Below are 12,154 nucleotides of genomic sequence, written 5' to 3'. Positions count from 1 at the left end.
AAAGCGACCTTCTTATTCCAAACACCCATCTGGAGAGCTGGAGAGAAGAATGTGGTCACAAAGGGAAATGAACAGTGTAAACTATAAAGGAAACAGCTGAAATCAGTTTTCTGCACTACCCCTGATTAGCTATTTTCCAGTTCTAAGAGCCTAAAGCAAAAAGAACTACAACACTATAAACAATGAACGCTTTGAAATAGATTCCCTTTACATGTCAGGCAAGAGGAGACAGACCACATGTCAGCAGTCGACATCCCCACACTGAGGGGCAACTGGAAGCTGTAACCATCTTTGGGGGAGGGGAAGGACAGACAGAAATGGCTTGGCAGAGATGCTCTGTCTTGGAAGGGGCCGATGCCTCTCTTCAATACAGAACCTCCGCCCTCGGGGCGTTTGCTAGTTAACCACTGAGATTGTTTGAATTTAAACCAAAGAGGGATGGGAGGTGGGGGCGGGGGGTTTCTAATCTGAAGAAAGAGAGCACACAGTGCCAAAGAGAGCCCTGGCCCTGACTCTGAGGAAGTCTGTGAGGACCACAGTCTGTGGAGGGGGGAGGAGGAGCTGCTGGGGGGACACCCCTAGAGGATCTTGGTGAATATATCCCTAGGACCCCACTGTACCTGGAAGCAGAAGCGTGGGGTCCTGGGCATCCCCCTGATCGAATTATGGAACATGTGGAAAATAAAAGTGGAGAAGACAACAGCCATATTCTTCTCTCAGTGGGCAGAGGGAGAGATCTTTGGGAAAGAAGCTAGGAAGTTCTACTTTCTTCTCCCCAACCCCGGCCACCTATCTGCCTCAGAGAGAAAGAAAAGTACAATGGAAAGCTTTTGTCAGAGATCAACAAACTCTGACTCCTATTAGATGCACTTTCTCGGCTTTGGGGATTGGTGGTAATTAACAGAGTGCTTAGTGGAGGTGTGAGGTAGGGACCTAGTTAACTCCTTCTGGCCACTAGGGTTCTTTTAGTAAATTATCATGATTCATAAAGCAGTGCCCTAGTGACCAGAAAGAATCTAGGACTTGGTCTCCAGTAATAATTTGTAGACTGGAAATATCTGACCAAATAAGAAAGGTCACTTGCTTTTTTAAAAATGCTAAAAACAGCAAAGATTAATATGAGTAAAAAAAGAAAGGGAGAAATTATATGGACACTGGCCAGACTTGCAACTTTACATTTCCCCTCCCTCCTTTTTTTTTTCTTTTTGCAAAAGGAAACTTTCATAAGATGAAGGGAGAAGACAAGAGACTAACAAGCTAAGTTTTCAAGCCTGGAAATGTCTTGAACTAGAAGCAGAAAGTAAAAAATTGCATCAAAAAGCCAAAAAAGAGGAATCCTGGGAAACAAAACAAACAAATACCTGAAAAGATGTCCCCTGCAAATGCAAAGTTAAATACAATTTTGAAAAACAAGCAGAAACCTTTCAGATGTCTGCCTGAAAGGTTTAAAAAATAATCCTTAATTGAAAAATTCTGCTGTGTGTGTGTAGATGTGAAAGTATCCTGAAATTATCTTCAGGAAGTGGACTGTAAGTCTCAGTCAATAATAATTAAAACACTAGAAGAATTTTCCTATTGAGATAGAAAAATTTTTGGTCTGAAGAAGACCAAGATAAAGGCAGAGCATTTCACCTGTATAAATCCCGTGCTACGTCATCCTCATTGACTGCATATCCATGGGTATCATCAGTAAAACTGAAGCCTGAGCCCACCTGCAGGAGAAATAAACAAGCAGGTATGAACAAAGAGAAACACACACCTTAGGGACCTGCAGAGAGGTCCCACACTGGAAGGTGAACTTTTTCCAAAGGACAAGATTTTTTTTTTTTTTTTTGCCATTGCCCCCATGCCTTTAGCCCTCCTCCCAGAAGGATCCTGAGTTCCACCTATTCTCTCCATCCCCCAAAGCCCAAAAAAACATCAACACAGAGCTTTGACCTGGGGTCAGTGACAGAGCTGTCCTGGTCCTCAGTGGAGACCCCGCCAGATGTTGATTTAAGAATGAAGAATTTGTCTTTCTCGTCCCCTGCTATGGTATCAAAAGATCAAAAGTTGTCTCCTCTCTGAGACCTGGAGAGTGCACTGCTCTGTCCTGCCAAGAAGAAATTCTCGGCTGGGCATGGTGGCTCACATCTGGAATCCCAGCACTTTGGGAGGCCGAGGCAGGTGGATCACTTGAGGTCAGGAGTTCGAGACCAGACTGGCCAACATGGTAAAACCCTGTCTCTACTAAAAATGTGAAAATTAGCCAGACACGATGGTGAGCCCTGTAATCCCAGCAATTTGGAAGGCTGAGACATAAGTATCACTTGAGCCTGGGAGGCAGAGGTTGCAGTGACCGAGATTATGCCACTGCACTGCAGCCTGGGCGACTGAGTAAGACTGCGTCTCCAAAAAAAATATGGCCATTAAGCCATATCCTCTTCCATAGATAAGGAGTTTAGGGTAATTAAGACTAATTTTAAATTAATATTTCATTATACCTAGAAGTTCATAGACAACTGAACTGTAAATCAAAAGCAGCAGCCACTATTTTTATGTTAACAATTTGCATAAGGAATGCACTCCCCATCTGGTATAAAGACTTTTGTGTTTTTGTTTTCCAAACATCCAAGGATGCTTAATTCATCTTTTCTTTAAATATACAGATATAGACTAGGAATATGGAAGCTTGCCAAAACAAGGTGGGGGAAGGAGCACGTTGACATTTTTTTCCCTTTTATTTGTGTTCTCTTTGGACCATCTGAATAGTGAGAGAAGTTAAAGATTTTAGTTAAGGGGGCAAAGATACTCCAACTCTGTAGAAGCTGACCCTAAGTTTCTCTCCTATTTTGCACCTTAAATAGGACCAATATCAGAAGGCCTCTCCAAGAAGAGCATCACTTTTTGTCCAGAGATGAAGGATTCTCCTAGTCTTAGTAAGTGAAGGAGGCTGGGTACACTGGCTCACACCTGTAATCTCAGCACTTTGGGAGGCTGAGGCAGGCAGATCACGAGGTCAGGAGTTCAAGACAAGCCTGGCCAACATGATGAAACCCCGCCTCTACTAAAAATATAAAAATTAGTGAGGCATGGTGGTACAAGCCTGTAATCCCAGCTACTCGGGAGGCTGAGGCAGGACAATCGCTTCAACCCAGGAGGTGGAGGTTGCAATGAGCCAAGATGGTGCCACTGCACTCCAGTCTGGGTGACAGAGCAAGATTCCATTTCAAAAAAATAAATATATAAAAAAATATAAGTGAAGGAGACCAGTTTCGACTTTTTGGATCTAGAACTCTATGTGAAAGATTAGAAGTTCTAACACTACATAATAATCCCTGATACAGGGAACCCATATTGTTAGTGAAAAGAAACAAATCCCTCCTTCTGGGTTATCTAATTCAGTGAAAAGGACATCTCATAGGATTAAAAATGAGGAACTTGGCCGGGCGCGGTGGCTCAAGCCTGTAATCCCAGCACTTTGGGAGGCCGAGGCGGGTGGATCACGAGGTCAAGAGATCGAGACCATCCTGGTCAACATGGTGAAACCCCGTCTCTACTAAAAATACAAAACATTAGCTGGGCATGGTGGCACGTGCCTGTAATCCCAGCTACTCAGGAGGTTGAGGCAGGAGAATTGCCTGAACCCAGGAGGCGGAGGTTGCGGTGAGCCGAGATCGCACCATTGCACTCCAGCCTGGGTAACAAGAGCGAAACTCCATCTCAAAAAAAAAAAAAAAAATGAGGAAATGGGCTAGGCATAGTGGCTCACACCTGTAATCCCAGCACTTTGGGAGGCCAAGCCTGGTGGATCACCTGAGGTCAGGAGTTTGAGACCAGCCTGGCCAATATGGTGAAACCCTGTCTCGACTAAAAATGCAAAAACCAGCCAGGTGTGGTGGCACATGCCTGTAATCCCAGCTATTTGGCAGGAAAATTGGCTTGAACCCAGGAGGCCAAGGTTGCAGTGAGCAAAGATTGCACCACTACACTCCAGCCTGGGCGACAGAGCGAGACTCCAAAAAACAAATGAAGAAATGAGAAAAAGCAGCAAGGAAAATTCCCAAACTCAGATATGATTATACATGTTAACAGAAAAGCTAAATCTCAAAACGGTTTTAATTTTACAGATTAAATTCTACTTTGAAAAGGAAAAACTAAATCTCAAAATGGTTTTAAGTTTGCAGATTATATTCTATTTTGAAAAGCAAAAACTAAATCTATTCTGTGAATGTACTTAACGTAAAAAGGAAAAAAGCAAAGACAGGAGAGGCAACACTGACGGCTCACAGGGTCGCCCCAGACTCACTGGATTGTCAATGTAAAGCATGGAGAGCGTGGTGGTCCAGGGGAAGTCTCTGTACTGCACTGTGAAAACAGAGAACAGGGATGAGACAGGGTCATGGACAAGCATTCCACCGAGGCCTCATGGAGATCAGAAGCCCAACACACCCCTGATCGTCGTGAACTGTTCCCGTCCCCTCTGACAGCACTTCACACTCATGGTGGGGAACAGGCACCTGCACCTTTTCCTTCCCCACTCCTCTCCTTCACTTGCCCCCAGCCCAGAGCATTTCTACTCCTGAGATAAAGCTTGGAAACAAAACCCCAGGAAGCTGGTTCATGAAGAAACACCCACCAACCACCTCTGCAATAATATCCATCTGTCCAACTAAATCAATCATCCTTAATGCTGGATCTCTTGAAGAGAACTACTTCAACAAAACTGGCACGTAAGCGTTTATACTGAGTCACAGATTGGCTCACACTCCAAATTCTGGCCCAGGGGAAGTAAGCAATCTTACCAAAATTAAAAAAAAAAAGAGATGAAGGCAAGCTTAGTGACAGCCAGATGTTGCTTTTTATCTTTCCTCCACCTCAGCCCCCACCTGTAACAGTCTCTTGCCTGCAAGTTATCAGATCATGTGTGCGACTGAAACATAAAGTGTTTAGTTCATGTGAGTAATTAGGAATATAACTCCACCCAGGAGTCCCATGCAAAGGGCTGTCCCAAATAGTAATAAATACCAACTGTTTTTGCAAACTCAGAATGCTTGAGTCAGCAGCAGACTACAAGAAAACAGATTAGAACTTTTCACCCAAATTTCAAGGGAGAAAGCAGACCAGTCAGGACACTCACCCCCGTGGCTCCTCCTCCTCTGATAGGCATTGCCAGAAAGTTGGGTTTTAATCATCTGGACTGGTGAAGCTATTCCTAGCGGTGCAGTGTTTACTCTAAATCAGTTTTGCAGCAGATGTAAGGCTCAGATGGAAGATTCTATAGGAAATATCGTGCAAGGGATACTTACTGGTCATGTTCTTTGTGACAACGTAAGGCCCGTGTTCCACAAAGAGTCCAAACAGGGATGAGCTTCCCGGCCCGCCCTGTAGCCAGAGAACTACTGGGGCATCTTCTGGCTGTATCTAGGGGAAACAGTAAAACCAGTGACCACACAGAGCACACACAAGTCAACTTACCCAAATCCTCTCTGTGTTACAGGGCTGTGACTAAATCCCACAAAACCTCCCAGACCTCAGTGACCACTCTCCACCAGTCTCCACTCTAGGCAAAGTACTGACCATCTTTAGTTGTCTGAATGAGGCTGTGCCTCGTATGCTGGTGTCTTTTTGTCATGCAGTCTTTTTCCACCAAGAGACCGAAAGCCCCTTCAACGTAGACGCTTGCCTTGTGCATGCTGCCAGACACCTAGCACACTGCCTAGGGCATGGTTATATTTTTTTAGCTGTTTAAATGCAAAAGGGGATTCTTGAGGACTTTTCCATTTAATGTGCATATTCCCAACAGAGGCACAACAAAGAATCCATTCTCATTGACACTTTCTCGTCTGCACTGAACGCCCAAATGCCCTTCTGATTTTATTCACTAAGAACATGTTCACAGGGACCACGACAATTTCATTCAACATGGTGGAAAATGAAGAAGAGCAGACAGGCCCCAGGGGCCTCTAGCTAATGCATGTAACAGTGATAAAACCCCGAACAAGGTACAGATTTATTTAGGAGATGTGGGAGACATGCACTAGAAAGGGCTATTGGCAGGGCTGCGATATTGGAAATGAGCTACTGGCAGTAGTGTCAATACCATCACCTTCAATGACAGAGACTTTTTCACCACTTCATTCACTGTGTATTTATGGAGCACCCATTATGGGCCAGGTACAGTGCTGGGAGCTGGGTACATAGAACAGTGAGTGAAGCAGAAAACGCATGTCCTCTCGGAACTTAGAATTGCATGGACAAAATAGGAAATAAATACGTAAAGAAATAAAGACAAGGCCAGCACTTTGGGAGGCCGGGCAAGTAACCTGAGGTCAGGAGCTCGAGACCAGCCTGGCAAACATGGCAAAACCCTGTCTCTACTGAAAACACACAAAAAAAATTGCTCTGCGTGGTGGTGGGTGCCAGTAATCCCAACTACATGGGAGGCTGAGGCAGGAGAATCGCTTGTACCCGAGAGGTGGAGGTTGCAGTGAGCAGAGATTGCACCATTGCACTTCAGCCTGGGCAACAAGAGCAAAATGCTGTCTGAAATAAATAAAAAAATAAATGAAGACAACGATTGGAGAGTGTAAAAGGAAATACGGGTGATTTAAGAGTCCGAGTCCCTGGAGGCTGAAAAGGAGAAGGTGATCAGCAAAGGCCTCAGTGAGGTCTGAGTGCTGCCCTGAGCCCTGAAAGCTGAAAGCTGAAAAGGATCCAGCAGGAGCAGAGCCAGGAAGCAGAGCTGTGCACCAGGCAAATGGAAAAGGAAACCCTCTCACTAGCACAGACCTAGAAGGGGAAGGAGGCACACTCCCCAGGCAAATCCTCCAGAATCACCTGGAAAAAGCTCTACTTGTCACCCCCATCTCGGCTTCCAGCAGGACCTAATGGTGGGCCCCAGCATGATGGTGGGGCTTGTTGGATGATTAGTCAGCAGGGATCCCGTAGCTTTAGCCCAAATGAAATCCTGCCACCTCTGACTTGGACTGGCTGTGCAGACAAATCAAGGTGCCACGGGAAGGTCTGAGTGGACACACCCCATCGACTTGGATGATGGGAGAAGGCTGAGGCAGAACGCAAGCCTGACTCGAGGTGATTGAGATGTCGCCGCCAAGACCTGCAGGAAGAGCTGAGCAGAGTTCTAACCATGGCTACAGAGTGCACAGAGGAGCTTCTCTTTCCCAGTCACCAAGAGCCTAATGCAGAGTCCTTCACAGCTCTGGAAAGGGGACCAGGGGACCTGCTACAACAGAGCTGCTTGTAGGAATGGCTGTGGGCTGGGGCGCACCCTTCCTATGAGGCGCCACCTCTCAGGCTCATTCTTGAGCGTTAAGAAATTAAGTGACGTAATTGACCAGGCACAGTGGCTCATGCCTGTAATCCTAGTTACTTGGGAGGCTGAGGCAGGAAAATCACTTGAACCCGGGAGGCAGAGGTCATGGTAAGCTGAGATCGCACCATTGCACTCCAGCCTGAGCAGCAAGGGCTAAACTCCATCTCCAAAAAAAAAAGAAAAAAAGAAAAAGAAATTAAGTGACGTAATTAAAGTCCTCGGAACAATGCCTCATGTATGATAAAAGCACAATAAATATAAATGATGATTATGACTAAGGAAACAAAAATGGTACAAGCCCAGAGTCCGACTGAGACCTCTGACGAGCAGGCCTGAAGCCCCAGGGGTCAGTGCAGTATTATATAACGAATAAGCATGGAAGCTCTTGCCCCAAACTGTTTGGATTCAAATCTAGTCTTTACTACCTACCAGAGTGTAACTTTGGGCAAGGTGCCTAAGCTCTCTGGACCTGTTTCCCCACCTATAAAAACGGGATCAATAACAGTGGCTACACTGCATGCTTGCTGGGAGGATTAAATGTATTCCTTTGCATAAAGCTGAGCTGAAGTGCAGTGGCATGATCTCAGCTCACTGCAACCTCTGCCTCCCAGGTTCAAGTGATTCTCTTGCCTCAGCCTCCTGAGTAGTTGGGATTATGGGCACCTACCACCATGCCCAGCTCATTTTTGTATTTTGAGTAGAGATGGGGGTTTCACCATATTGGCCAGGCTGGTCTCAAACTCCCAACCTCAGGGGATCCAACCACCTATGTGTCCTAAAGTACTGGGATTGCAGGCATGAGCCACTGTGCCCAGCCTCTGCTTTGACTTACAAAACAAAACCCTCATTCTGTTGACTTGCTCACGGACACTTGAGGCAGAAGGAGTAACTAGTGAAAAACTGCTCAGGGAAGTTGTGGGCTACAGGGGTAAGGAAAAACTACCACAGAGCCCACTTTCCTATTCTGTCATTTACAGATAGATTGCATTCAATCTAATTGTATGTGTTTTGTTTAAATAAGATTTTTACCTCCTTTCAGATCCACTCACCAGCACCGCCTTCCACTTGGATTCGCTCAGCAGTAGGAGCACATTGCACGTGTGAGAGATGGAAAAACAATGGAATCTGGGTGGAAGGTATTCCCCGCTCTTCCCAGCCTCCAGGGAACGTGAGATGTTGCGAGTCCACCGATTCCAGTGGACATCCAGCCCCACTTCCTTCCTAAACTACACGTGAGCTCCTAGACGCCATAGTGTGCTCATTAAACTATTTTGGAGAGCTCTACTCTTTTGGATAGTATTTTGATACTACTGTCTAGGCCCAAATCCCAGAGATTCCAATTCCATTGGTCCTTGGGGAGGAGGCCTCATCAGTCTTTCTCAAAAGCTCCCAGGTGGTTCAAATGTGTAGGCAGGGCTGAGGGTCTTAAGGTGGATGGAGAGTTTGCCCCGAGTATCCTAGGCCTCTGGTTTCCAGCCTGTCCTCCCCTATCCTCCCTTGGCCTTCCATGTCCCTTCCGGTGACCTGACACAATCAAGCAGACCTCTGGACTCTCAGAAAAATAGCCTGACCCTGAGAGGCCACACGACAAAGTCAAGTCAAACACCTCAGTGTCAAACATCTTTATTATGCAACTTTGAAGCACAGGACACTGCATTCTTGGAATGCTTCAATAACAAGATCTGTGTACACACCTCCAACCTCAGCTGACCTTGCTCTGGATTTACTTTCCTGGAGGAGGTGAGTGAAGTTCAACAGCCCTTGAAGAAGCCTGTTTTTAAAGAAAAGCCCATGCATACATTTTTCTACTTTGATGGGCTAATCAACCTGTGAACTAACATCACCCTTATCTGGAATGAAATGTAAAAGTCATACCTGGAAAATAAAGGTGTACGTACATGTTCAATGCCAAAAACCCAACAGTCAGTTGTGTCACAGCATGCAGACTTTTGTAATAATAATATAGCATCAAATGCCATGATATGCGGTACAATATTAATTATGGCCATAATAATGGCATGAGGTTATTGTGTGACAATCCTTAGGGTGATACAGTTAGCTCTCAATTACGAGAATGCAGCCCTTGCCCTACCCTCAAATTTGGAGAGAATAAAAGACTTCCTGAACAAAACCACACTGCAATACTTAAGACCGAATGAAGAAATGACTAATTCAGCTACAGCTTTACAAAATTCAGGACTTTAAAAACATTTATCATATTGACGTTTTAATTCAAGAGTGTATGAAGCAAGATAATTAATGCATTTAGTTTTTCAAAAGCTTTGAATTTTTTCTTAAAACTTTTTCCATTATAAGAATGGTACTTATTCTTAACTAAAGGATTTTTTTTTTAAGTGAAGGTATTTTTAAAAGTCCCTCTTACCCCACAAATTCTACTTCCTAGAGATGATCATGGAGACACTTATGTTTACTCTTCCAAATTTTTCTCCATGGTCCCCCCTCCACACATATATACGTATCGTAGCTATTACATATGCAATATACCTACACAGATTTCCAAAAATAAAACCAAGCTATACTCTATATATGCTGTATTCACTTAATATGTGAAGATCTCTTCATACCAGTACATACCATCATTTTTCTGAATAGTATGACACCCTATGAATTTACCACAGTGTATTAATTCATTTAACACATAACGCCAACTACTTACAGGGCACTGTCTAAGGCTGTGGATGCAGACCAACTCCTACCTATGAACAGGCAGAACACTTTTTAGTTATAAGCATGGATTCTGGAGCCAGCGTGCCCAGGTTTGCATTCCAGCTACGCTATTTTATAGCTGTGTGACCTTGGGCAAATTACTTAACTCTGCTGTGTTTCAGCATCCTCTTCTTGAATATACGAATACTATGCGTGTCTATCTCCTAAGGTTTCCATGCAGTTTTAGAGTGGACCTACGCACAGCACTTAGAACAGTGCCTGGCACATCTATTTAAGTATCAGCTCTGATGATTTTTCTGCTGGTGTGGGAAGACAATAAACAAGTAACTAACTAACTGAGCGATATGAAACAGAAACGGAGAGACACTAGATTAAGTACTTAAAGAAGGCTTCCGGTCATGGATTAACGTTTGAGCTGAGATCTAAAAAAATGAATAATCCCCTCTTGTTACATATTTAATTAAGAGAAAATAAAACCTCTGCTAATGACTTATACATCAAAGTCCTGCAGCAAGAACTGATGATTAAAAGGGAAGGGACAAAAAAAGTTCTAAATATTAAAGAAAGAACAAAGAAATCGTAAATACTTAAGTAAGAAGTCTCCCTAGCAACAAAAGAGGGTGGGCCCCACAGCTCCCATTGGAGAGCAAGAAGCAACTACGCCTTTGCCTCAGAAGCCCTTTCGGGTCTTCTGGCGCCTCCTGGTGGCCAATCCGTGAATTTGGACACTCTCTCCTCGGTTTCTTCCAGAAGGAATGTCCCAGAAGTAGACAGAGGTTATCTATTCTGCCAGAATCTCTACCAAGGACAATTTTACAGTTTCTCACATTAGCAAATTCCATTGCTAATTCACAATGATGTTGAAACCTCTACTCCATGTCTTAACAGATTGTCAAAGAAAGTGAAACCGTGAAACTCATTGAAACAAAACTAGTACTAAATCCTGTCTGCCCTGCCGTTCCCTAGATGGATACACCCTCCCTGGGCAGCAGCATCTTTGCCCTGAGTCGTCCTTTCCACCCTTACCCTCCATCAGACCATATCCCTCAGGCCCTTCTTTGCATCAGAGAGAGAGAGAGAATAGATAGATAACCTTCTGCTCAGACCATATGCATATCACTGAAACACTAAGTTAAAATATTGGATGGGGGGGTGCTAAAAACCTACCAATTTCAGTACTTTTAAGTAACATGATTGTATTTTATAAGACAACTTTATTGGAGTGACTCTATGAAATTTTAGGTACCTCAACAAGTGTTAGGGCAACATTTTGGACCAGAAAGTCACTTAAAGTAGACAGGCATCTGCCCATCTCAGGACTGGCTTCATACCCATAGCCACCCCTTTCCTCCCATCTCCAACAAGGAATGCCATACTTGGTTAGAGAAAAAAGCAACTGAACCACTAACACATCCAAATCAATGGCACTGCTTAAGATGAAAAGTGCAATTAGTAAATTAATTAAGGCCCTCTTCACACTTCTATATGCAGAGGCTGATCATTTGCTTGGTTTAAGTAATGTGTTCTACCTTAATTGAAGTCATTAGTACCTCAAGTAAATGTCTTTAAATTCCCACAAGTATGCTTAAATGGACTCCCTTTTTGCCATGCAGATCCCAGTTCAGCTAATACTTCAGCGGCTACACTAATGATGTTCATCAAGGCAGAGCTTTTTATTTAAAGCCATTAATTTTGTGACTAGAATTGTTAAATAGGTCCGCAACATTGTCATTCTACACACTCAGCACATACACAAGTTGCTATCAACATTTGTGTATTTCAAAGGAGTTTTCTTTCAAGTGGTTGGTGTTGACCACTCACCTTCCTTTATCATGATTGTTGCCACAGCACCATCATACAGAGAATCAATTTTTCCAAAATCTGTTTTAGATGGAATCCTGCTCTGTCACCCAGGCTGGAGTGCAATGGCACAACTTGTCTCACTGTGGTCTCCACCTTCCCGGTGCAAGCAATTCTCCTGCCTCAGCCTCTGAAGTAGCTGGATTACAGGGACCCATGACCACCCCCAGCTAATTTTTGTATTTTTAGTAAACACCAAGTTTCACTGTGTTGGCCAAGCTGGTCTCAAACTCCTGACCTTAGGTGAGCTACCCACATCAGCCTCCCTAAGTGCTGGGATTACAGGCATGA

General features: G+C 44.2%; 1 protein-coding gene across 3 annotated transcripts in view; it reads right to left on the bottom strand.

Annotated features, from left to right (window-relative positions):
* The window catches only part of CPVL (carboxypeptidase vitellogenic like), a 156,477-nt gene that overhangs the window by 97,877 nt on the left and 46,446 nt on the right, over window positions 1–12,154 (bottom strand). For all 3 annotated transcript variants that reach the window (XM_032286672.1, XM_032286671.1, XM_032286673.1), the window contains 3 exons: window positions 5,289–5,403; window positions 4,289–4,347; window positions 1,633–1,712 (listed from right to left, as the gene is read on the bottom strand). In XM_032286672.1, the coding sequence (XP_032142563.1) occupies window positions 1,633–1,712; window positions 4,289–4,347; window positions 5,289–5,403 (254 nt within the window). The remainder of the gene's footprint in view (window positions 1–1,632; window positions 1,713–4,288; window positions 4,348–5,288; window positions 5,404–12,154) is intronic.

This window comes from Sapajus apella, unplaced genomic scaffold (assembly GCF_009761245.1).
Source record: "Sapajus apella isolate SASKATOON/1434 unplaced genomic scaffold, GSC_monkey_1.0 scaffold19, whole genome shotgun sequence".
NCBI lineage: Eukaryota > Metazoa > Chordata > Mammalia > Primates > Cebidae > Sapajus > Sapajus apella.
Note: the sequence above shows the minus strand (reverse complement) of the source record. Positions and strands in the feature narration are given on the sequence as shown.